Source organism: Notothenia coriiceps, unplaced genomic scaffold (assembly GCF_000735185.1).
Source record: "Notothenia coriiceps isolate Sejong01 unplaced genomic scaffold, NC01 NC01_scaffold00010592, whole genome shotgun sequence".
NCBI classification, from domain to species: Eukaryota; Metazoa; Chordata; class Actinopteri; order Perciformes; family Nototheniidae; genus Notothenia; species Notothenia coriiceps.
In genome coordinates, this window is record NW_011343293.1 from 228266 (window position 1) to 254459 (window position 26194).

The 26194-nt window shown below is 40.9% G+C and overlaps 3 protein-coding genes across 7 annotated transcripts; 2 read left to right on the top strand and 1 right to left on the bottom strand.

Moving 5' to 3' along the window:
• Positions 1 to 1675: 1675 nt before the first annotated feature.
• pvalb5 (parvalbumin 5) lies at positions 1676 to 4285 on the bottom strand. Of its 3 annotated transcripts, none has more exons than XM_010771831.1 (5): positions 4162 to 4285; positions 3652 to 3718; positions 2668 to 2800; positions 2210 to 2319; positions 1676 to 1961 (listed from the first exon to the last, which is right to left on the bottom strand). In XM_010771831.1, the coding sequence occupies exons 2-5, from the start codon at positions 3710 to 3712 to the stop codon at positions 1939 to 1941; spliced, it is 327 nt and encodes a 108-aa protein (XP_010770133.1). In that variant the 5' UTR covers positions 3713 to 3718; positions 4162 to 4285; the 3' UTR covers positions 1676 to 1938. The 3 variants fall into 3 exon arrangements, with proteins under 3 accessions (XP_010770133.1, XP_010770131.1, XP_010770132.1); XM_010771829.1 differs by having other exon boundaries at positions 3652 to 3724; XM_010771830.1 differs by having other exon boundaries at positions 3652 to 3728.
• Positions 4286 to 5767: 1482 nt separating this feature from the next.
• On the top strand, positions 5768 to 14318 carry LOC104946087 (serine/threonine-protein kinase LMTK2). Its single transcript, XM_010771843.1, has 4 exons — positions 5768 to 6264; positions 13657 to 13790; positions 13918 to 14071; positions 14227 to 14318. The coding sequence occupies exons 1-4, from the start codon at positions 6162 to 6164 to the stop codon at positions 14316 to 14318; spliced, it is 483 nt and encodes a 160-aa protein (XP_010770145.1). The 5' UTR covers positions 5768 to 6161.
• Positions 14319 to 14954: 636 nt separating this feature from the next.
• tecpr1b (tectonin beta-propeller repeat containing 1b) lies at positions 14955 to 26043 on the top strand. Of its 3 annotated transcripts, none has more exons than XM_010771834.1 (21): positions 14955 to 15296; positions 15664 to 15838; positions 16301 to 16401; positions 16494 to 16595; positions 17432 to 17559; positions 17656 to 18269; positions 18827 to 18906; positions 18998 to 19153; positions 19634 to 19783; positions 20243 to 20400; positions 21152 to 21279; positions 21775 to 21871; positions 21962 to 22058; positions 22144 to 22223; positions 22300 to 22356; positions 22443 to 22617; positions 22994 to 23129; positions 23281 to 23373; positions 23459 to 23565; positions 23814 to 23933; positions 24532 to 26043. In XM_010771834.1, the coding sequence occupies exons 1-21, from the start codon at positions 15162 to 15164 to the stop codon at positions 24670 to 24672; spliced, it is 3030 nt and encodes a 1009-aa protein (XP_010770136.1). In that variant the 5' UTR covers positions 14955 to 15161; the 3' UTR covers positions 24673 to 26043. The 3 variants fall into 3 exon arrangements, with proteins under 3 accessions (XP_010770136.1, XP_010770134.1, XP_010770135.1); XM_010771832.1 differs by having other exon boundaries at positions 14956 to 15296; positions 18794 to 18906; XM_010771833.1 differs by having other exon boundaries at positions 14956 to 15296; positions 18794 to 18906; positions 21778 to 21871.
• The last annotated feature ends 151 nt before the right edge of the window (positions 26044 to 26194 follow it).

Sequence of the window (26194 nt, forward strand, 5' to 3'; positions counted from 1 at the left end):
GAGAATAATAATGAAATTATTGATTGAGAGTGGATACAGGCCCTGGGTCAACCTCTAATTAGGATTGTGAGAGAATCTTGAAGCCAATTGGTGCCACGTCAATAAGCACCAGGGACTCACTGCACTGCTGTTACATTTTTTAATAAACTGAGGAAATATTAAATGCACTGCCATTACGTAATTCAACACTCTGCAAAGTATCAAAGGTGTTAAGGACTGAATATGCATTGCCATCAAAAGCCCTATTAATATGTATCCCCTTATGATTCGTAAATTCTCCTTATTATACTTGATATGATATATGTTGATTCTGATTACTGTGGTATCAGCGAGATGTTCCAATACATGTATATTTGCTTCGATCCACCATCATTGAGCTTATTATTACATAATCATTGTGTATTTTATATCTAATACTCATGTCTGAGTGGTAGTGGCTGTCTGCTAAGTGAATACGTGAATTCACTTAATTCCCCCTTTATCTCCTTTATTAGAAGCCTCTTCTCAGTTTTATCAGGAAGTGATTATAAATGGGTGGAGTCAGGCTCCCGATAATTGCATCCAAAGAGCTGGAGTTGCAAATACCTCCCGGAGGTGATTGGGAGATAGATATGTATCTGTGACATTAAGTAGCTGTCCTTAAAGTATACATGATGCCGTAGATTTACAAGTGGTTCATCTGAACGACGCATGAAGTGAGTCGAGTTTCAGGCAAACAGCAGCCAAGCCCTTGAGGTCCTGTCCTTAGTAGGCAATGCACCAATCATTCAGACTATGTTCTGTGTGCAGCATGATTGCTTGCGTGAACAAGTTAGCAATATGTTGACAACTAATTTTACTCTGACGTGCTGCCAAGGCACAAAAGGCAGCTCATTTGTTGGCATATAAATAACTTTGTTAATGCAGATACATCATTTCCTTCTTTATGTGTTTTGTCAGCAACTTTCAACTGATTAATGTGTTTTTATTTTTATTAAATGTTAACCCTAAACTGTGAATCATTTCAGTTATTTAAATCTCCAACACTCATCCAAGTCATCTTGGTAGTGTAAAAACTAAAAAAATGCAATAAATCACCGTAAATGCCATAATTATTGTCTATATTTTTACCTGGAACCGTCCAGCAGAAGGCAGTAATGATCCTAAGAAAATGTGGATATTTCATTTTTTGGGAGAAGGGGGGGGGCTTAACATACTCTGCGGCAGTGAATCAAATTAGGCATTTTTCAAAAACACATTTTGAAAAGTGTTACAAATAGATGGGTAAGTTTTTTCAAGAGTCCCAGTGGGAGTTACATGCATATCATTTGCTTTCTATTACATTACAAAGTCAAAATGTTTTTGATGGGAAAAGTCCCATGGGTTTCCCTTATCAGAATTATGCCAGTGGCTCTATTGAAAACTTCCATCAGTGCAGTGTGAGTGGGATAACTGCATCAATGGCCACTCATCATACTCTAAGGCTATTGAATGGTTTAGTCTAACATCTATTATGGTTTATCATATGTTAATGTTGTTGGTCATCCCTTTCTTTTCTCATAAATGTATTCAGCGTGATGCAGATACTTTACAATCAAGATTAAAATAATTGAAACTCCTCAATACCTTAAGTGTTTATGGCTTTCAGAGACACTTCGTCCATTACAGGCATAAGAAAAAATCAGACACTGTGATACCACATGTTAAACACATTTATTAAATCCTTCCAGGTATACCTGATTGAAAACACACATACACACACATCTAATCTACCTTTAACTTTCTGTCCACCACACATCTTTTGCATAATTGTATTACATCAATAGGAAGAGCAGCAGGCAGGTAAAGAACATCCAAGGTTTCTTTGCATCAAACAATATAGAAAATCAGAATTTCCAAGAAGAGAACTGTTATCTTAAAATAGGGAAAGACAGTCGTGGTCAAAGATGTTGATTTCGTTTAATTCAGCATTTCACAGAACTCTGTGGAAGAGAAAAACAAATTCAGTCAGATATTTTTTTAACCACAACAATCATACCCAGGCAATAAAAGTCCTAAAACACATTCACGATGAATAAACAAGTAATTTGGTGTATTATTTTATTATTTTTTAATGTTCTTGTATGTGCTATTTATAGACTGCAAGTTCAGCACTAGGTAATGGACAGCTCCCATGCACATGCGGCTTCTTTGTCTGATGTGCTTTCTAAAAAGTTGTAAATGCACCCACCTTCCATCCCAATCTTGCCATCACCATCCTTATCGCCTGCACTCATCAGAGTCTTGGTCTCACACACAGTCAGTTCCCTCGCTCCCGGAGAGAAATTCTGGAGGAACAGTCTGTTGGGTGCACATAAAACATAAGCCATACGTTCAGACTTATATAATCATAGACTGTATTCGAATCATGGCATCATAGACTGTACTTATGCAATGTATTTTCCCTCTAGGCTTTGCTGAGCCTTTTCAATCCCCCTCCTCTTAACTCATTCACTCACCGGCCCTCCCCCTCAGGTATTACTGAATGCATTCGCTGGGAATGCCGCTCCATTCATACAGTGACCTCTGCCTTTGGGCAATCACAAGGGAGTGAAACATAGATGTAGAACACACGCACATACACTGTATCTTAACACTAGCCCTTCAATTACACACCCACCCACACATATACAGACACATTATCCTTACTTGAGCTCCTCCTCCTCAATGTATCCACTCTTGTCTTGGTCCAGGACTATAAACACTTTTCTTCCCTCAGTCTCGGATGAGCCAGTTAGTCCTACTTGCTCAAAGAACGACTTGAAGTTAAATGTGCCCGGAGCTGCATATGCAAAGAGGGGGATGAAAAGAGCAAAAGAGACACACATATGTGGGAGTGAGAGGTCAATCACAGAACAGCAAGAAAGCAAGAGTGGTGAGGGACTGAATAGAAATGTCGCATTAACTCATACGCTCGGATGACTTTCATTCTTCAGTCAATGAAATGTACCAATAGACACCCTGTAGCGCATCACTGTCTTATACCATTACAGGCTATGTCATTGTGCCATCGGAGCAGTCAAAGCACACCGGATATGTCCATGGGTCTAATGAAAACCTAAAGGTTAAAAGCCCTTTATTTAACAAGCCGCTCAGAGTGGACACTTTAAGTACCCCTAACCTTAAGGTGATATGTCTGTTATCATCACTTTCATAAAACTAAATTGCATAAAGTTTAGATTTGACAATGCCTGAATCATTGCTAACGGGGTGATTCTCTTGATTAAAGGGCACAGAAGCGCTGACATTTGATTTCCTTCTGAGAGGTTGAGCTGTGTGCGCCTTGTCATGCAAACATAATTGTGAGAGATAAATGATTAAGTGCTTTGGGAGATGGGGAGGTTGTGTGATTTTGTCCTCTCTGTGTAAATGCTAAACGTAAACACTGTGGTATCCGGGTGGTAACTGGTCTCCTGCCACAAGGCTGCCTGGTTACCTGCCCCCACTGTGGAAACCCATCAGCTCTTCCTAGTGGGACTGGGAGTGGGTTTAACATTTCCTGTCTGTATCTCTCTGCATGTGTGTGCATGTATAAACACTTATTGTAAAGTATATGTGTTCTTGTATTAATCGGATGCACGTTAAGTGTGTGCCTCCCTCCGTGTGAGCCTGTGTGTGTGTCGTCTGACTCACCTTGACAAGCCTGGATCGCCGCCTTGATGTCCTCGTTGCTCAGCATCCCTGCAAATGCCATGTTTCTCTGTAGCTGCCTCAGGGGTGCAAACAAACACGCACGATGGAGAGAATGCAAAGTGACAGTAAATGAGACAGGTGTTTACTGCTGTCAGAACACAGTCACATAAAACTTGTGGATGGATTAAGGATAATAACTCCTCTGTTGTTAGTCTTTAATACATCAAGTTGTGCCTTTTATTAGTAGGGCTTATTACCAGAAGCTATTACTCGGACATATATTTCTTGACATGATAAGGTATAAATCACAATTGAATTGCCTGATGATCCAAGCTATGTTTCACAAAATGAATAAAAAAGTTGTTGTAACTTGAAGGAGAAAACACAAATAGGGCAAAGCCAACAAATCAATATGCTTCAAGGCACAAGACACATACGAAACTGCCACTTATCATCACTCAAACATTGTCGTGCACATGAATTTGCAAAAAAGCTTGGTAGCCTACTCACCGTGCTTCGGGTTAGGTTTTAACGTTCCGATCCTAGGATGCACAGATTTCTGCTTCTCTTGCTTTGTGCGTGTAAGCCAGCAACACTCTCTTGCAGCTTTGTGGTCCGGAGTGCAAGAAGCAACCTGACGTATCTGTCTTCAAACCCAGGGAGATTTCCCCCCACGCCACAGAAAGCCTCCTCCTCCTTCATCAGTTAATCAGAGCATATGATTTTTTACTCAAATTGTTGTGCAAACTTGCGCGCATAAAAGGTAGTTAAACCTTTTTATATTGCAATCGGATAACCCTTAATATATGTATTTTTACTGGTGCAAATGTTTCATTTCTACTAAAACAGCTGTTATTAATTATCATATTCATAATGAAGTAATAATTGTTTCAGTCCATCAGATAACTGTGATAGTTATAAATCAGCTATGTTTATTTATTGTCATTATTAATTATGTTATTTCAAAATAACTAAATGTAATAAAAACACTGTATAAACTCCAATGCAACTGTCAAATTGAAGGTCTTTCTTTATTTCCCCCCTTTTTTTGTATTTCAATTCATTTTTCAGCCATTATAACCTTGAAGACCATTATTTTTAAGGAGATGTATGGAGTGGGCTGAGAACCACTGCCAGAGGCAACTTTATTATGTTGTATCTATTATAGGGGCTTCCAAGAGGGAACTTTTGACCCGCTTTATTTTCAATATGGGGGCATCCATTGGGGCCTGAGTACACCAGTTTATATGACTGTTAACCAGAGATGGGAAGTCACTAAGTACATTTACTCAAGTACTGTACTTAAATACAACTTTGAGATACTTGTACTTTACTTGAGTATTTACCTTGAATTCACAAGCTACCCTGTAGTATTTAAGGGATTAAAAGCTGCACCTTTACAAACTTTTATAACACATTAATGCATCAATAATTATAATCAAAACAGGTAATATACGGTTTATTATTCTTAAATGGCCCAATCTGCATAATGAGTACTTCTATTTTTTGGTATATTTTGATGCTAAAATGTGCCCTGTTTTCCCTACTCAACACCTTTCCATAGGAATAAAGACTTCCAGGAAGTGACTTTAGAGAAAGATGGAGTTGTCCAGTTGTGCTTTGCATTGAACATTGATTTACATTTGGAGCTAATAACAAACAGAGTTTGATTTCGTTTTTATGCGGTCGGTGTTTGCTAATTTTAGCCTACCCAGTGAATCTAACTCCCACAAATAGTCGTATGAAATCACTAGAAGTAAATTGGACACAAAAAACCTCAAGAAAAAGCATACAGCAAGATCCAAATTCTCTGTCCACCTATTACATTCTGCTTAGCAGCTTATGGTGGGCCGTAAATCCAAAAATAAACATTTATTATAGACAGGTCCTCTGAACCATTCTTCCGTGCCTCACATAGTTGGCAAGTGACTGGATGTAAAAAGCTTTCTTCAGCTTTGATAAAAAGCACTGGATTTACATGCACAGATAATAAAGCTCGAAGCCGATTGGCTCTGTGTGTTATACAGGAAGGTATTCTTTGTTTTGATTGGCTTGATTACGTGTCAGTTATTTTAGGGATTTACGCCCCGTTCCGTGATGTGACGCCGTACAGGAACATGGCGCTTTGGAAGGGAGCTGTTTCATGATAGTCAGAGCGATTGATCCATTTTCTTTAGTTATGTTAATTTATATAACAGCCAGGTAAATAAACCAAATATGTTAGGCCGTGAAAGGTGATCGCTCCTTGTGTCTCCATGGACAACGAAACACTAGGTTTGGTAGCGTTGTGTGCTGTCGTCAGCTGAAACTGTTAGCATTGATATGCTATCTAAAGCTAGTTAGCTGGCTAATGTTAAGTAGCTAGAGTTAAATATGCTTGTTTACGTAGCCTACACTGACGTTAAACTGATTATCAATGGTTAAAACACGTTATTTATTATCAGATCAGCCATTTATTGTTTAGGACGACGATTCCGATTAGCTAACATTTCGTTAGCTAAGCTAGGAGGATGAAGAGCCGCCATGGATATGTTTTGTTGCTGGCCAGTGGGATTTTCCTGTCGGTGTTTTGGCTGTCTGAAGGTGCCCCTCTTCAGTATCAACACAACTCAGGTGAGACAGCTGACTGTAAGGTAATACACAGCTGAGTGATTGTCTGTTCACTCATCACAATTCCTTTCTATCCAGCTGCTTAGCTAGCAGATGTTTCTGTTAGCTAATATATGCTGGATGTGGTTGCTAATCGGCAGCTAAAAGCTAACAACACACCAGACTGGTTGCATTTCCTGCTAACAAGTGGCATCCAATATGTGGACTCGTACTGACTGACTGTTGTGTGTTTGATGACATATTTACAAAATATCAATTTGTTCTGTATATATGCACTAGGGAATCTTATAATAATTAAAAATATGTGCTCGTAACGATTCTGATTAAACCAAACTGTTGAACAGAATCGATAAACCTTTCCTCTACCAGGACACAGAAATTATTTATTAACCTAATTTTAGGGATTTCTTGTTGAAATGTAACCCAACTTCATTATCCTTCAGGTAGCAGTGGTGTGTCTGAGTTAATATAATACAGCTTATTGTAACTGCAGGTTCAGAAATGTTAATCTGTCTGTGGGGTTGGTCCAGTCATTGACATTTAACCAAGTTTATGGGACAATACACTGCCCTACCAGCATGGAAACACAGTTTATTGTTATGAAGTTAACCTTGAATAACCTCTTTCTAAATGGATTATAGTTTCTCTATTACAAGTTGTGTACCATGTGTGATGATCGTTTAATTATTTTAGGATGAATCAAAGTGTATTCATAAAAGACAGCAGTTGATTATGCTGTCATATGGCAGTGTGATAAAACACTTTATATGTTGATAAAGAGACGGTTGTTAAGGAGAGAATGAAAGAATCAGCAATTGACAGTATGAAAACAATTCAAATCCAGCTGTTTTTACTTAGGATACTATGTGAGGTGACTATTTTGTTTTCATTTGGTTTCATTCATTTCATTACACACTAAATGTAATGCTCTAGACACAATTAGGAATTCAGTTTCGCCAACAAATGATACATCAATTGAAAGTAGATGAATCAAATTCCAAAACAATCACTTGTTGCATCTCCAATGTAATGGGTGCCATACATCCACTTCAAGACAAGGAAATGGTTTCAGGGTTTTTACTAAGAGGCTGAGTCAACCTGCTTCCTTATGAGAATGAATGCAGACGTGAGCATGTTGTGAGGGTCGGTAATGTGTAACTCTAATACATTCCAGTCTTATCAAAACCAGTCAATGATTAGCAACAGTGTTGTTTGACTATAATACTGCAGCTTACTGGAAAGTTATGAGCATGCTTTTTATGCTTTTATTGCACAGCAACCTGTTCTTTGCCCTGCTTGCATTTAGATATGGTACAGTCATTCAATATTTTAAAGTTTTACTTGAGGCTATGAATTTAGGTAAGATCACACATATAATAACTATATCTGGAAAGTCACATACAAAGTTTTCAAGTGATGTGGGCTTTGTTTACACACATCACACATAGGTAAACATAGGTAGGTCAATGTTTTATCTGTAGTAACAGCCCGGTGATGTCAGGTGGTTAGTCAAGTTGGACATTTGCCCTAAACTTTCACTACGTTGCTGAGTGATTAGTGAATGAGTGTTTTCTAAACCAGGCTATATAGGATGCGGCTTTAACAACAATTTAAGCAGTCATTTTCATATTCGGGTACTTGCAAAAAAAAGTGTTTACCATTAAACTAGTTGTTCTATGATACGCAGGTTCAATTTCACATAGTTGAATTGTACAGTCATTTATTTTGAAGTATTTTAACACATTTCTCTTTTGCCTGCTTGCCATTTGCGTTTTAACATTAAATTGAATGTCTAACGGAAAACATTGGATGTTATATTTTCTGCACTGATCTAGTATCTTTAAAAAAAGGAATTACTCTATATGGTGAACAAATAGAGTACTCATGATGAACTCTTTCCCATACCTAATGTCTAACAGTCTTTTAAAATGTTGTTTTTTCATTAACAGGAACATATTGCTAATTTGTCGTTGAAAATCACAGAAGGCAATGATGCAAATATTTTTCCTTACAAGGGGCCGCAGCCATTGGTATTTGCTCTTCAATTGAACTATGAGTTTAAAGGTCCCCTATTATACTGTTTGGCGAATGGTTGCACAAGCCAGAAATTTTCACGGACAAAAAGGGAGCGAATAATTTTTCCTGAAACTTTCAGAACCTCTTTCCACAGAAGGGACACATGTTTATATAAAAGACTTGAAAAAGTGTATTTTGCACAATAGGTGACCTTTAATTGCTTCCCATTATAACCACTAGATAAATCTTAGCAGAACTCAAACATAACCGCAGGGCTATCCATCCCCCTTCTTGAGCAAAACAGAAAGCAGAGATATCTACAGTTATGCACACTGGTGGGTGAAATCTGCAAAAATGGGTCAGCTCCTCCTCTGCGTGAATCCCTGCCTACTGAAATATTCAGTGGAATTGAAATAAGACCTGGCAGCTCCCTTCCGTATTTGTCCCAAAAACCAGTTGAGTCATTTTCTGGAGCCTGCCAAGTCATAATATGAACCCATGACTCAGATAAGGCCTAACCTAGTAGAACTGATCACATGTAGAGCTGCCGTGATGCAGCTCCTGGTCTTTCTGTCTGACTGCAGCTCCAGCCTCTGAGTCCTGCAGCTCGGCTCAAACAGACGGGGGCTGCCTAATTACAGCCAAGCGCTTTTCACAGGATTGTTGTGAAGTTAAGCTTTAATAAAGCCAATTGGAATTCCCTCTGAACGCCTGCTCCTGCCAACATCATATTCTCATTTTGTAAGCTATTATTGAAGACGGAGGAAATGTTTCGTGAAAAATAGGCAAATTAGATATTTTGGATCAGACTGGAACAGGGCTATTATATTTTGGTTTAGCTCACTCTTGGATTCATGATGTTGGAAATCCTTGCTAGTATAAAATTATGAAACCAATGTATTTTATATTAGGACCGGTTTAGACCACATGTTATCAGGCTTTTAGTTTTGGAAAATAACGTAAGCTTGAATTGGGAAAGACACGTCCTTTTATTTATTTTTATTTTTTTTAAACCCTCTTGGCCACGTGGCTTAGTGCAAGACCCCTGTCAGTGGTTTCCCTCTCAGTGTGGGGGATGTGGTGGTACCCACCTTGGTGGTGTGGTGTGGGGAGTTGGCTGTTGCGTGGCATGGCAACAGTTCAGCAATGCATGCAGTAGATATTGTTTCTGCCTGGCACCCTAACTGAGATTTTGATGAGTACACGAGAAAGCATTTCCATCACTTAGGGAAAGCCCATCCAGTAGCGTGTGTAGGGCATTACAATGTTTTCCCCCTTTGTTCGCCTATGCTGACATTGCTTCTTCCCTTCAGACAATGTTGATTCCTCTAGATTTCTCCATGCATATCTTTTCCTCTTCTATTGCTATGGGCGTGTCAGTTTCTGTTGTGTAAAATACTGTGTAGTCTGTGGTTTAGAATGATGCATGTTAAGCAGACTCAGTCTAATAGGTTGGGCTGCATCAGCTCTCTGTTCTCCTCCTCTCCCTTCCACTTCCACTATGCCAAGTGGCCAACTGCAACGCAATGGGATTGAGAATAACCTTCAGCAGCCCATTTAATACTTAAAAAGGCCTGCTCTAGATGATAATAACAAGGTGGCAAACAGTTGTAAGCACACATCTCCATTAAGAGCTACATCTACGTGAGAATGTGTCCTGACGATGGAGCCATTTAATCTTTAATTCCACTTCTCATCAATATTTCACCGCAGACACTGTCTCCCTATTGCCATTTTTAGCATAGAGGCAGTAATCCTTTGGAGGCATCTATTATTTAGAAATAGGTGTTTGAGATATTTAAACCATGACATTAAAGTTTTTCATTTTCTTAAAAGTTACCTTTGGTGTCTTTGAAAGATTAAGAGGGATTGAGCAATCATGTCTATTTTTGTAGTTAATAGCTTGGTGTACTGTGGTAGACATGGCATGAATCTTAATTATGGCTGACAATTTAGATCATATCTAATGTTCCCCAGAGAGATAAAGTGATTGCTTCTCAGCAAATTTCCCCTCTGTGGGACTAATAAAGGTATTCTGATTCTTGTCTCATCTGCCCTCTGATGGGCCGTGCTGTCATCAGACCTGTTCGGCCTGTTTATAGACTCTACTAGATCTTACGGGAACAGGACTCCATGTCATAGTATTACTTTGGTTCTGCGCAAGACCTCTGGTATCAATGTAAAAGGGGTTGTTGATATTACCACTTTGTCCCCCTTAACCATGATGTTTGACCGTGTCCATGTAGATAGATCGAAAAACATTGTTTACTTGAAAAGAAATTGCTCCAATTATTTTCTTTTTAAAGCTATTTCTGCACTGTACTCTACTAAAATAGAAACGATGGAAGTAAGAAAAATGGCTAATTGTGCAATCTGTTGGTACACGAAGGATGGAAATTAGAGCTGGGAAAGACGTCATACCCAAGTCTGAAAAACAGCTATGTTAGCCGTTGTTAGCAATACCAGTTGATAATGACGCTGTACCGTACACTAAAGCATTATGTCCACAAATTAAAGTTTGACATTACGGCATGTACGACTGATCTAATGACCGAAATAAAAACAAAACAGCTTCTAAACAATTTTTTGCCCGCAACTATCATGCTATTGATGCTAGGAGCAGCCATCTTTGATTTTGAGGTTGAGGTGGGGGTTTTCCTGACTTCCCGAGTCGGATAACCATCTTCAGGTGGCAAGCTCTGGATTCATGACTTCCCAGTAGAAATAGAACTCCCCCACTTGTTTGCCACATCACATGCATGCATTACAACTATCATTTTATAAGGAGTGTTATCCCAAGTTCTCTGCAAATGTTCTACTCACCATGTTCGTAATTCGCAGTTTAGATGGTCTCACATTTTGTTGACTCTCAGCATTCGTCTAAAATAGATTTATCAAAAAGGGTAGGTCGTGACAACAGCAGCCTAATTCCAGAGCTGCTGCACTAAGAGCATTGTTCAGTTCACCATTTAAGGCCTCTAACAACCTACATTTAAATACAGATTAATGATGACACACGTATCGTAGGATAAGCTATCCAGAGAGATTTGGATGTGACAGAAAAATGAGTTTGTTTTTTAATGTCATCATTTGAAGAAGCTTTGTTTGCACCTTCAATACTATATATCTGGAAAAGCAGTATTCAAAAAGGTTATAGATATATTGGTCTTAGCTTGGCCAGGCTGACTATTACAATGATTTTCAAGTCTGTTGTTTTTCTCCTTTATGTGCCGATGAGAAACCAACTAGAGGTAGGTTTGTAGTCTGGATGTATTCAGCACTTGCCTTCGTCTGTCAGGAATGATTCGTTCAGCAGAAGGAGTCTCAGTGGGTGTTAATTCTCCCTCTAGCAGACGGGATGTACCTGACAAGCTACGACCAGTGGGAGGCAGAATATACACAGGCCCAAATTCACCATTCTTTCAGTAAACACTCACACGCACATTACCCCAGATATTGTGTAATGACTTATGCAATGTTAACTTTTATTTAAATTCAATATGTAAAATTACAAATATGTCAAAAAACATGGCGCACTCCCAGACGACATCTAAAACTATTTCTTGTTGACACAGGAAAGAGGAAAATGATTGACTTGAATGTGTTCTGATTGTTCCTCGCATACATCACTAACTACAACAAAAGTGGCCAGTAGTCAAATAAGCAGTCAGAAATGAGCAGGGACATTTTGGACCAAAAAAAGACGAGTGGTGGAAGAACATGGTGACAGGCTCACATTCACTGCCATACTCGAACGTAAACATGCTAATCTTTGTGGGCTTCTAATCCACGAATAACATTTTTAGACAAGCCAATTAACAAGTAGGCCTGCAACTGACGTTTATTTTCATTATCAAAGAATCTGCCATATTTTCTACATGAATCTATTAATTGTTTCTTGTGTCTGTGTATTCTATCTACAAAGTGTCATTTAGGAGGAACATTTCCATTCTAGTTTCTTCATGTCTATGGTTTTCACTTTAAACATCTTGTTTTTTCAGTCCAATTAAAACGTTATTCAGTTGAATATGAGAAAAATTGGGAAAAACAGAACATTTTCCTTTTTTTGGGAAGATGTCAAAGTATTTTCTGCTGTGTGAACATATTAAAAGTGTATTTAAGGATTAATTGATTATTTTTCTGTTGGTCGTCCACTAACTGAGAAGTTGGGTAATTGTTGCATTTTTATTAACAACACTTATCAATGATCTTATCTTAGTTATTATAATATACCTGAAATCCGCTTGATATGTCTGACTTCCAGTCCAGTTAAAATTTGTTTTTTCCGCCCACTTCAGCCCACCTTTTATTTCCTGTTATAGCACAATATCTATATTTATCACATGAATACATAACAGGTGCTTTTATAAATGTTTGAATGTGAAACAAACAAAACAATATTTTAGTTGTACCAAATTGGAAATCTCAGCCACTGCGATGGAAAGCCTGAGTCGTGTGGATGTTGGTCAGCATCAGTGTGGAGAGAGCAGCTGAGCAGCAAAGTGCCATAGGGGGGGGGGGTCACAAGGCTGCTGTCAGACCTGCCACTCGAACTGCTGGGCCAGCAGCATCCTCCCCTGTGCTGATCTAACACCTGCTGTCACCACTGCTGCACCGTCGATCAGCTGCTTATCAGCCAGTGGAAACCCCCACAACTGTCTCTGTGAATGGCTGAATAGGAGTAGAGGTCGGGTGGTGACAACTGCCATGTCCTGTTAGCAGAATTGTAAACCTTAAGATTACCCTATTGTGCAAAATACACTTGTTCATGTATTTTCTACATCAACATGTGTCCCCTCTGTGTAAAGACATTCTGAAAGTTTCAGGAAAAAAGTTTCACTCTCTTTTTGTCCTGATCCATTTATATAAAAACCTGTCTGAAAATGAGCTGATCAGATTTTGGCCACTTTATGATGTCATAACGATTTTTTGGCTTGTGTAACCATTAGCCAATCACAAACCAAGGTAACCTTATCACTTGAATCTCCTCCTAGAGCACCATTGTGTTCTTTCTAACCAAATATCTCTCAGAGGGGCGTGGGGAGGGGCTCCTTATTTTCATCTAAAGTAGGAGATAGAGCATCAGCACTTTTGAAACAGGGCTGAAACAGAGGGGATTATGGGATGCTACAATGATCTGTTTGGTATTTGGAGCCAAACACTTCAGAGACATATATATTATATATATCTGAGACCTGTAATATATTGATGAAAAACAGTATAATAGGGACCTTTTTAAAGAGAGCAGTACAATCAAGAGAGCACAAACCCCTATTGTGCATGTAACAAACATTTCAGATGCCAACGTTTTATTCTCTTCTATAGTTATTTCTGATCACAGCTATTCATTTGAATAATGATATGTTTTTTTCCTTTCAGATGGAAGCACAGGGGACACGTGGTCTGTGTCCCTCTACCTGTCCCTGGTGGTGTCCCTGACGGCGCTCGTGGCCTTGGTGGTGCTGCTAGTGAACTGTGTGACCTGCTGCAAGGAGAGGGAGATCAACTTCAAGGTGAGGGTCCTGGCGGGCAGGTAGCCACACCTAATGAAAACATGGGGGATGGGGGGGGGGTTGTAGTGGGAAGTTATAGTTTAATGACAAACGTGATTTGACACACTCTTGTTTTCTGTTGATTTAGGAGTTTGAGGACCACTTTGAGGATGAGATCGACTTCACTCCCCCGGCAGAGGACACTCCTTCTATGCAGTCCCCAGCTGAGGTGTACACCCTCGCTGTGTCCCCCGTGGCCCTGCCTGGGCCCCCCCACCTCCAACCTCCTGTCAGCATCACAGGTCAGACACATGCACACTCATATTCAGACCCTTTAATGCTAAACATTTAGAAAAAGTATGGATTATTGTTTTTTTTTGCGGTTATTGTCATTATAATACATACTCTGACATGCTGTATAGAGGAATTACTGAATTTGTGTGGTCTTAATTAACAGAGGGATCAGGGGACGTCCAGTTAGCTCGTCACAGTCTGAGTTACATCCAAGAGATCGGCAATGGCTGGTTTGGCCAGGTAATGACGAGCTAACTGGACGTCCCCTGATCCCTCTGTTAATTAAGACCACACNCTCTCGACTGCCGATTGGTCAGAGAGAATCGTCACAAGATCGCGCGCGAGATCATCCCTAGCGTCGCATATATATCTAGAAGCAAGCTTGCAGCATTTTTATACACAGCATTTTTGTAAACGGAGGAGCTACAAAAATGGCAACGTCAAAGAAAAGCACACCGTGGTCGACCGAGGAGGTGACGACGTTCCTACATGTCATTGGGGATGATAAAATCCAGCGGGAGCTCGACGGAACAACTCGAAATGTGAAGAAAAAAAAAAGCTGATCGCCCCGCCTACACTGCGTTTCTACCCCAGGTCCTAAACTCGGACGGCCAGCGAGGCAGCCCGAGGCCTGAGCGAGGACGCTTAGGGACGCTTAAACGGGGCTACCCCGCTGCAGTGGAAATGTGCCATTAGTTTATATCTGTCAGACTCAGGAATGATGTGATAAAAAAACACAATTAGTTAATCATGGCAAATTTACATTAATACAATAATCGTGAAAGTTGTCACGAGTGATTGTAATGTTGATTTAAGAAATGTACTAAATAAGAATTTACTTTCAAAATAAATTTGACCTATCTGTGACATGCCATACAAATAGTTTCTCGACTAAATGTATGTAGGGATTCCAGTATGTTTTGGTACCATTTCAATAGTTTTAAGCATATTTTAATGGTTATCTCAGTAATATTACAAAGCACAATTATTTTAGCTAGGATTCTCGTGACAGTTTCACATGCGTAGTTAGATTTTGTGAACTATTTGTGTTAAAAAGGTTGAGTGCATGTGCGACTGAATATTTCAAACAAAGCCACCATGTTTCTGCAGATCCCCCTGGACAACCCCAGGAAGCCCCCCCTGCCGCTCTGTGACATCAGCTGTGGTGGCTGGGAGTTAAGCGACCAGTCTGGAAGGTATCCCTACCTCTGGGGTGTTTCCCAACAAGGAGAGGTCAGTCATGTGACTACATTTTCTTTTTCATATAAAAGGAATATTTTGAATGTTTGAGAGTAGTTTGGCATGAGGTGCCTCTCCATTGTTTTGAATACAGTAAGGGGATTTCCATTATTTACACTCTGCTGTTTTTCACAGTAGTGTATATTTTGTATCTTTGTACTACCATTGAAAACGTTATTCATACAGACTTATATGAGATCAAATAATGCACACATGTATCTCAGTCACACAATACAGCAGCAGAGTGATGTTAGTGTATTTCACTTATCTTTTTTGGCCACAAGAGGGCAGCATGACTTCATATAATGTACCTCTTCAAACATAAAGTTATTGAGCTATTTAAGGTTACTTTCCCCTGCAGGTGTGGTTCAGGGAGGGCATCCACCCTCGGGTGCCGGAGGGCTCCAGCTGGGAGGAGATAGAAATGCCCAAGGAGGTGGCTCAGTTATCGGCGGGCCCCGGGGACCTGCTGTGGGTCGTTCTGTGGGACGGGAACCTGCTGGTCCGTACTGGCCTCAGCCTGGACTGCCCAACTGGTCCGTATTGACTGTAGTCAACTTAGCCACCCCATTCTTCTGCCCACATTTCTTTGGATTATCATATAAATTGTCAATTTCAACACCACATCCAATTTCTTCAGTATATGATTTATATTTTTAAATATTTACTGTACATAAACAAATCTAGGAAGTGGAAGAAAAGGTGTGAAATTATTGTACACTTGTTTAAGCCTCTTAAGATGTTCCATCATGTTTTCATGTGGGAACTAAAGAACATAGGCCAGACCTACAGTAAACTTCCCTACAAAGAATATCACTCATTTACTTATTTTACATTTCTCAAGTCAAATATGGTGGTTTCAGTTTTAAAGTAATTTGAAAAAAGATGCTCTTAAATATAACTTTTGCTTTAGAGGACAAAGACTTCAATAAAACAGCTTGCTAAGATAAGGTTTGCCTTCGTGCTGTGTCAGTGAACATCAATCTTTTTCCTCTCAGGCACATCATGGGTGGAAGTTGAATCCCCAGCGAAGGAGATCGAAGCGCTGCATGTGTCTGTTGGAGTGAGCGTGGTCTGGGTGGTCACTAAAGACTATAAGGTGAATCCGTACTCCTCTTATATGTAACACTCTTAATAGCTGTTGTTTATGTGGTGTTAAGTAACACATATCTGTGTGTTTACGTGTGCAAGGTGTGGTTCAGGCGCGGCGTGAACTCACACAACCCCTGTGGCTCCGGCTGGATCAGCATCGGAGGGGAGATGATGGTGGTAGATGTGGGACTCAATGACCAGGTAAAATACTAAATATAATAAGTATTTATGAAATTACAATCTGAATTTACAGTCATAAAACAAACTGAAACTCCAAGAGACGGTCAAAATAGCATTCCCCTCTTATACATTTAGCCCTTAAAAGCTTGTTCTTGTTCTTTGTTCTTCTTGTTCTTGGTCTTCTTGTTCTTCTATTACGAAAATCATGAAGCTTTAGCGTTTCGGTTATTCCTTCAGACCTTACGATTCACTTTCAGCTCGACTTTGGATCTGGTTTCAGGACAGATCAGGGCTGGGGTCGGTGCAGGAGAGCTTTCGCTCTGTGTCTCACTGCTGAGGACATGGGACACTCATGAGGACACTGCAAACCCTCATCTCACCCCTCCTCCCCTTCTGTTTCTCACCCCTCCTTTCCTTCTCCAAGCACTCCTACCTCTGGCCTGTAGTCCTAGCCCGTGGTTACCCTGTAACACGAGTACTGTCAGACGCTCCAAGCCAATGTCCCAGCAGTAGCACCTCAGGCCCAGCCTTATATATCCCAAGACTATATTCTTACTGGCGTGACATATGGAAACTCCCTAATTAGAAGCAGGCCAAGCCGTCACCATCCTATCCCATATTTCAGGGCTGCGATTATGGATATGGCTGGTGTGAGGAAGCAGGCACCAGTGTTACAGTATATGGCCTTATAAAGACAGCTGCCTGTGTTCTGATAGTGCCACTGATGGAGTGAATAAAACATCATTCTGTTGTATTTGCCACATTTTTCCCTTTTGAGGTATGTGGGTATACAGTATACGCCTGTCGCCTTTAATCTTTGCTGTTCTACATTGTTTTCTCTTCTTTCTGTCTGTCAGGTGTGGGCTGTAGGTGAGGACCGCGGGCTGTATTTCAGGATGGGTGTGACGCTGACTGAGCCAAGTGGGAGCGGCTGGATTCCTGTTTCGGGCCAATGGGGAAACAACAAAGAGTTTATCCCACCCAGGTCTGTATACAAGAAAAATCTTCTTCAATCTAGAAGTGAAACTGACCTGATTACATCCCCTATTTTTTTCCTTCTCTCTCCATATGTGTTAAATAGGAAGGAGTGTGAGTTTGGGGGTCAGCTGACTGATGCCTCCCAGGCCTCGGTTCTGAGCTGCACTGACTCAGACTCAGAGTTGGGTCCAGCCGAACCACCAAACAGCAGCAAAGACGCTGCCGTCCTGGAAGCAGCAGCCTCCTCTGTTGTCCCTTTAGGAAGTGCTGACACACCTACGCCCCCCCTGAAATCAGATGACACCCCCTCAGCCTCCCTACAGGATGCCCCCAAAACATTCATCCCTGCAAGTGACAGCTTCATTAACAGCCTGGTGTCAGACAGAGACAAAACCTCTACCCCACAGCAGTCCGTCACAGATGCACCGCAGGAGGAGATGGAGGAGCCGTCCCCAGCCCCGATAGCCCTGACCCCGGGGACCGTGGGGCCCGACGTCCCCTGGATGAATGTGGATCTGGAGGGGGCCGGAGCAGCTCGATGTGCGCAGGCGGCAGGACCCTCGTTGGGGGATGGCAGTGCTGCTGCCACCTATGCCCTGGGGACCCTGGAGACCCCTCAGGGGGTTGGAGAAGCGGACGCGCCCGTGTGGACCTGGATCTCTGGGGGGGGCTGCGATGTGGACGCCAGTTCTCAGATCAGCTGGCTCAGTCCCACAGGTATAAGGACAACCACAACTACTTTTGTTTGATGATTTATTGTTCCAGAATTAACTGTGAAAAACAACATTATTTACATTTTAAGACCATAAAAACAACCTTTCAAGGTAAAAAAAAAAGTTTTTAAGTAAATTCAGATAAATAAAAGAAAAAGAAAAAAAACATTTAAATAGATCCTTGGGGCTCAGTTACGGTATATATTTTTTAACAATTTCCCTTTTTTCCAAAAATATCTTTTTTAAGATTGCAAAAAATAAATGATCATGGTTCATAAACTTTTATGTCAGAGTACTCAAAATAATGTAAACACCTCATGGGAACTTTACTTATGTTCCAAATTTGATCACATTTAATATCAGTTAATGTCTGTATATCTGTGTTTGTATATCTGTGTTTGTATATCTGTGTTTGTTTGTGTTGTGTTTTAAACATTCGTGCATGTAGATATACTGTAGTGTACAGTGTGTGTCATCTCTATGGTTGTCTGTCTGTCTGTTTAAATGTGTGTATCGTCGTTCTGTCAGGTCCGCTCACCAACTCTCTGTCACTGACTCCAGTTCAGTCAGCGGCCTGGAGCGAGCAGCAGCAGCAGGAACACCGAGAGGAGATCAGCAGGAAGCCGCTGGAGAGAAGCCACGTAAGACCGCTTGTGTCTTAAACTTCTCTTAATCCCCTCGTTGTCTTGGTTTATCACACCTTGCCTTACATCCTCCTGTTTCCTTTGCCAGTCGGTGTGGGTGCGTAAAGGTGCGCTGCGCTGGATGAGGGACTGGAAGCCTCAGCGCTGGGTGGATGTGAGTGTTGCTCTGGAGCAGTCCACCAAGTCTGACGGCAGGAAGGACAGCATCTTCTTCGTCTACTACACGCAGTATGACGAGAAGAAGGTTGGTTCTGCTGTTAAAGAAACATTTCCTCCCCAACATGACCAATTATATCTTTAAATATCCTGTGTCAACTTGAATTGTTCAAGGTGTAGAAGTTGTGAGGAAATAGAGACAAACAACCTCTATCTTTGACTGACACTGTCCAACTGATACTGTTTAAGTGTGATTGCTGGTGTTTAACCACAGACAAGGGTGAATTATGTCCATTGTGTTTTTTATGAATGAGTCTGCTACAAAGAGTTAAGAACAGTCTTGAAGAAGTGAAATAATGGAGGACTGCGTTTGACAACTGCAAAACAGTATAGATACATCTGTTTGTCACACACTTGCAGTAATTCTGCCTAATGAAGTCGTAACCTGATTTATTCACACCATAACAAATTCTTCACACATTCAACAAGTAAACCTTCAACTAATAGTCCCTTAAATGCTCCCTTCACAGCTTATTTTTATACAAATGTTCTTGTATCTGTGTTACAGTACCTGCATGTGTGTATAAATGAAGTGACGGCGCTGGTTCCAGTGCTCAGGGACTGCCACCATGCCTTTGCTGTGTACACCACCCAAAGGACCAAACAGAGGGGGCCTCTGGTGCTGGCAGCACAAACTGAGAAGGACATGAATGACTGGGTAACAATCACATATATTACAAACTTTCTCTCTTACCTGTAATACTATTTATCAATCTAGATTGTTTTGGTGTAATATACCAAGGGACGTACATATGTGAGATGTCTGCTTTGCTCTCAAATATAAGGGAACTTGGCACTCGGCCTCTGGTACTCAAAGCACCAAAATAAGACCTTTTTAAAAACTCAACAGCAATGTCTCTTTCATGTCGGAACAATTTAATTTTTACCAAACTACACCCACCATGAAGGAAGCGGGATTTTTCTCGACTATCTTGAATCGTGAGAAACCAATTGCTGTTGAGTTTCTCAAAATAAAAAAGGTTTGCCGCTATGATCCCCCAGGCAAAGTTAAATCTTTTTCCATCACGAGAGAAGGCTTCCCTGCTGCCAGTAGTCTAGACGTGTAGCCCATTGCTGATCTAATTTCCCTGTTTGTGGCTCTGTCCTCTGTGTTCAGTTGAGCCTGTTGTCTGACTGTTGCTGTGAGGGTCGAGGGATCGCCGGCCCCCCCTCCAGACAGGCGCTGTGGTCCACCACCTCAAAGGGAGACATCATGGTCCACGAGCCGTCCTTCTCCCTGGAGGCTGCCGCGCACACACTGGCCTGTGACCTCATGTGAGACTCAGACCAAATACTAAACTCTGTCTGCCTGCTTTTGTAGTGTTCATTCTCTTCTCTTGGTTTCCATCACTTATTCTGTGTCTACGTGATCTTGACAGCGTTTATATAAGGTGTTGAAAGTTTGGAAAAATGCTTGATTTGAACCAAAATATTTTCACGGTTAGGAATATGCCTAAAGTTGAGTAGAGATTGAAAAAACTGCTTGATATAAAACAAAATCTGTTGATTTATCTCCAGTACAACATTTAAAATTGCCAATTTTTTAAATATGATTTGAAATAATACTGTCGTCATATTTATTGATGTCTCCTGGCGTCAAAAATAAAATAATGAGCAGCTGGTAAAATAAACATTGTGGAAATACACATTGGTTGCTATGGGTATAAAGTTGGTATAAAGGGATTCTGTACACTTACTTTTTCGCAGTTGCATTTAATATTTGATGATAAGGCTTCAAGAGTCTGTATATTCCTGATCTCTGAGCTTTGATATAGCTTTAAAAAATTCCTTTTTTAAAGCTGTATGAACCGTGTCTTAATTCTGCTGCATGTCCGTTAATGTCGCTAACATGCTAACATACTGCTCTGCATTATGAAAATGGATATTAAATGTTCTGCTAATGTGTCAAATCTCTGTCATGCTGTGAGTGGCAGCACTGTGTCTCTGTGTGCTAACAACAATGTGGCTAACGCTGGGTGCTAACGCTGGGTGCTAACGCTGGCTGCTCCGCTGTGTGCTGCTGCAGGTTCTGGCGCCAGGTCCCGGGTCACCTGCGCTGTGTAGAGTCTAACAGTCTGGGGCTGGTGTGGGGCGTTGGGTGGGACGGCACCGCCTGGGTCTACAGTGGTCGCTATGGGCAACCGACCGCCCCTGGTAAACTGTCCCATATGATTCCCACAAATTGTGCAATTATTCAGTTATCATCAGCTTTTAATATATATATGTACAAACCAGTGATGGGTCCCTTAAAACATTCTTTTTCTCAGTTAAGTATTTATTGCTGCTGTTTGAATGATGAACCAATATGTTGATCAAAATATATCTGTGACAATTTTAATCATTGTTTACTTTGAATAAAATCGGAACATTGTATTGATAGATTTGATTGATATGCTAGTACTTGTTCTCTAATGCATAATTGGTGCAATAATCTCCAATTAAAGTAATAATTAACCCATATTTTTGTCACATTTCTAATGATTTATTTGCTTTACTACCATTTTTATTTAATTAATCTTTTTTCTAACAGCTTGTAGTTTTGTGTGCAATTGCTTAAGCATCTGCTGTAGCTGTAGAGATCTATTTGCCCAGACTAGTGTAACTATTTATCTGCTAGCATTACATGAATGTCTATGTTTGTGTTGACAGCAGGAGATGAGGTTCAGATGCTCCAGCAGACTGATTTCAGGAGTGTCCATGTGTATGAGAATCAAAGATGGAACCCTATGACTGGATATACAGACAAGTAGGAACATTTCATCTTCTGCAGTTTGAGTCAAGTCTTTGCTCTCTTTGACTGCTCCTTAAACATGAACTTCTTGCTTCTTGGCTCCAGAGGACTTCCTACAGACCGTGCGATGTGGAGTGATGAGAACGGACTGAATGAGTGCACCAAAGGAAACACAAACCCTCCCACCCCTCAGTGGTCCTGGGTAGGTGATATAGAAAATCCCTCCTGTGCACAAATTCAATTTCTTATTTCATCTCCAGCTGATCTCCAACAAAACTGTGTCTCAGGTGTCAGAGTGGACTGTGGATTACAACATTCCTGGAGGGACAGACAAAGAGGGCTGGCAGTACGCTGCAGACTTCCCTGTGTACGTTACTATTATTTCTCAGGATATAAAAAGAGAATAAAGTTGCCATTTTTTCTGACTGATCTCCCTCTTACAGGACGTTTCATGGCCACAAAACCATGAAAGACTTTGTGAGGCGCAGGAGATGGACGAGGTAATCAAACTCTCTCATATCACATATTTCGGATGTTTGTAACTCAGAGATTCTTGACATTTAAAACCATAATATTCTGTATACAGGAAGTGTAAGATCACGTTGAGAGGTCCATGGCAGCAGGTCCCGCCCATCCGTCTGAGTGACATCTCTCTGATGCCGTGCCTGGCGCAGAGCAGCATGGAGCAGGTCCCTCTGTGGGCCCTCAGCGATAAGGGGGATGTGCTGTGTCGCCTGGGAGTCAGCCCCCAAAACCCTGAGGTGAGAAACGAGATGGAAAAAATATTTCTGACTGACAGTGACATCGATTCTTAACCCAGAGAGGTTTAAAGTGAGTACGTCAGGATGAAAACAGGATTCCTTGTGTGTCAATTTCTTTATTTCAATTCTGACATGTTGAACATATTTGAGATTAGTTTTTTGCAAAGATTTTCTTCCTTTCTATGTTTATGTTTCCTGATTTTCTTCTCGTGTTCCACTCGTATGTTTATGTTATGCACCAATACACCAGAGTAGATTCCTTGTATGTGAAAACTAACTTGGCAATGGACCAGATATTTATTTGGGTTCATCTCTTCTCTTGTCATCGCTAAACACAAGTCTCCCCTCTAACTGCGGTGTGTGTGTGGTCTCACAGGGCAGCTCCTGGCTTCATGTCGGCACAGATCAGCCCTTCAAGTCCATCTCCATCGGCGGGGCCAACCAGGTGTGGGCCATCGCTAAGGACGGAGCTGTGTTCTACAGAGGCTCCGTGTCCCCTCAAAACCCTGCAGGTCAGCTGACAAAAAGTCTAAATGCTCCGAGGGAAATCGTTTATGCATCAACAACATCTTCTCCTATATGCAGTATTAAAAGCCTGTGAATGCTCTAGTTTGTAGTACATGCAACAGACATTAAACATCAAGTGCTCTCCCCCCTCTGCAGGAGAGTGCTGGTACCACATCCCGTCCCCCCCCAGGCAGACTCTCAGACAGCTGTCAGTTGGGAGGACCTCCGTCTTTGCTGTGGATGAAAACAGTGAGTAGTGGAAAACACCATTTTTATACCTACTTAAAACCAAAGAGCCTTACATTTCAGTCAACCAATCTTTCTGTATGTATAGGTAACCTGTGGATCAGACAGGGCCTCACCCCCAGCTACCCCCAGGGCTCTGCCTGGGAGCTCATCTCCAACAACGTCGGCAAGGTTACCGTGGGGCCGCTTGACCAGGTCAGTGTCTACAGCCTCCTGTCAAATACAGTGGATTATGTTTACTCTGTATGTATACTGGATTTACCAAAGCCACTAAATCATCCATCAGAAAGCTTTAGGACAGTATCGATGGGGATGCTTGGTTTGCCAACAGAAGTGAGTTTTATCAGCATGTGGGAGATATGACAGTGAGATCCCGGGGTAAACTATATCTGATAATAAACCGTGATTGGCTAGTGTTGGCTCAGTGCTGTGGTTCTCTCCAGGTGTGGATCATTGCAGATGGAGTTCCAGGTTTCACTTCTGAACCCCCCGGAGCGGTCTGCCACAGGCTGGGGGTCGGCCCCATGCAGCCCAAGGGCCAGGCCTGGGACTTTGGTATAGGGGTGAGTCCACCATCGTGAAGTAAACACTGTCTATATCATATTTTATTGATGATAATAATAATAACAAGCCTGGGAAAGTAACCTAATCAATGGGAAAACATTTAGTAAACAGGAGACGGTGTGAAGGTGTAATCCGGTTATCCATACATTTAGTAATAATATAGATAGTTTTTAAGCAATAAAGAGGAACAACAGCACAGTACAGTGCAAGTTGTCACAAAGCAAGATAATTACGTTTTATTTTTGTCTGGGGGAATCCCCCCAAAAATACACTAATTTAGCAATTGCATAACTGATGCTGCAGTATTGTGAAGTTACCTTAAGTAAAGTACTTGGACTATGACAGCATTTTCACTACTTTACAACTAAAATAATGGCAAAATTACTTTTTCTTTTTTATTGTCTTTATTTGCATATTTCATAATGAGGTGATCCAAAGTTACCAAGTAAAGTTTCAAAATAATATTTTAATAATTATTTATTCATTTACCCTTTAATTAACAGGGTTTTAAAATGTTCGTAATTCCAGCCTCCTTAGCGCCCTCTAGTGCTCACATAAGTTAATGGCAAGTCATGTATTTCCTTCTGTGTCTTCCAGGGAGGATGGGAGCACATCAGTGTGAGGGGGAACTCAGTGGAGGCTCCTCGTGCCCCTCATGTTCCGGCTGTGGGACCCCCGCGCAGCCCGCTCCCCCCGCGGCCCCCGACACAAGTCAATGGGAGTGCTGTGGGTGTGTAGCATCCTCCTCTTCTTTCTCCTCCTCCTCCTCTTCCTCCTACCCGTCCCTGTCTGTGCCTGGATCCACATTCTTCTCCTTGGACCATTCCTACCCTTCATTTCGAGGGGATGCACAATCTGGGGTTAGACTGTTTACTTTGGTTGGATTTGATCCCTAATGGATGAATGTTACTCCCTGGATCGTTTCCTTGGTAGGAATCATGTCAGTGTGCGGTGAAGACAAAACAGAAAAAGGGATCTTGAAATATTGTGCGATGAAAATGTAAAAAGCAGCGCATGTGTGTGCTTTAGGCTATGTTCATTGGGTGTTTAGGGATCTAGCAATAGGTTTTATTCTTGTATACTAAATCCTGTGATAACCTAAGAGGGCGGGACTTTGATAAAGGGTAAGGGCTCGGGTACTAAACTAACTTCAAACACACAATCCCACTATAGCCTAAACTGTCTCGGTTTATAGAAGTTTGTTTGTTTTTGCCGGTCGTACATTTGCATGTGATTTTATTTATTATTTTATTTATTTATTTATTGCACTTTTGTTGAATTTTGATTGTCCATATGTTTTGGTCTATTATGTTTGCATTGGAGTGTATTGTTTCGCCCTTATTGCTACAAGAAGGCAAAATGTGAGATCTTCCCACTTCTATAATGTTCTTTAATTAGAAGCGACTCCAGAGGTATATATAAATAATCATTCTACATTACCAAACATCTCTATCTTCCTGCAATAAGTACAGTTCTTCCTGTCAGTGTTATATCCACACATACTCCTGCTATGACATGACGGTGACTGTTGAACTTCCACAGCAGGTCTGAATATCACCATGACTCGACATTCATCTTACAAGGGCATTGAAATGTGAAATAAAAAAAATTAAAATGTCTTTATGTTTGGAGGTCATTGCAGTCGATCTGGAAAACAAGTTGATTGCAGCTCTTATTTTGATAAATGGATCGAGAGGATTAAAGTTATAGAACAGATTTAGAATGAAACTAAATTCTCCAGCTAGGTTTAAATCAAGGACATGAGGTTACATGGTTTAACCACTACTAACCAAACAATACTTAAAAGAGGCATTTTCCTGACATTAGGAAAACATATATTTGTTACTTCCCTCCACTAAAGACAAAACGATGACTGTCAGTAGCTGAAGAAGAAGTTATTTTACTAATATCACAATGTTGAAATAAAGTAAAGTGCATCCATCACTTTACTTGAGTATAGTACACAAGTATGCATTTCAGAACAATATGACTGAATTTTTATGATTCACTCACTTGAATTTTGCAGCAGGTAAAAATGGGGTTAATTTATCATGCCAAATGCACTTTTTGTCTTTTATACATAAATATGTGTCCCCGGTGTGTCGGGGACCTCACGCAGCGTCAAAAAATAAAACCCTTTCTCTTTTCCTCCGTACCCAAATCTTTTAAAAACGGGGGTACATTACATTACATGTCACTTGTTAGACGCTTTTATCCAAAGCGACTTACATACTCAATACTGTGGACAATCCCCACAGAA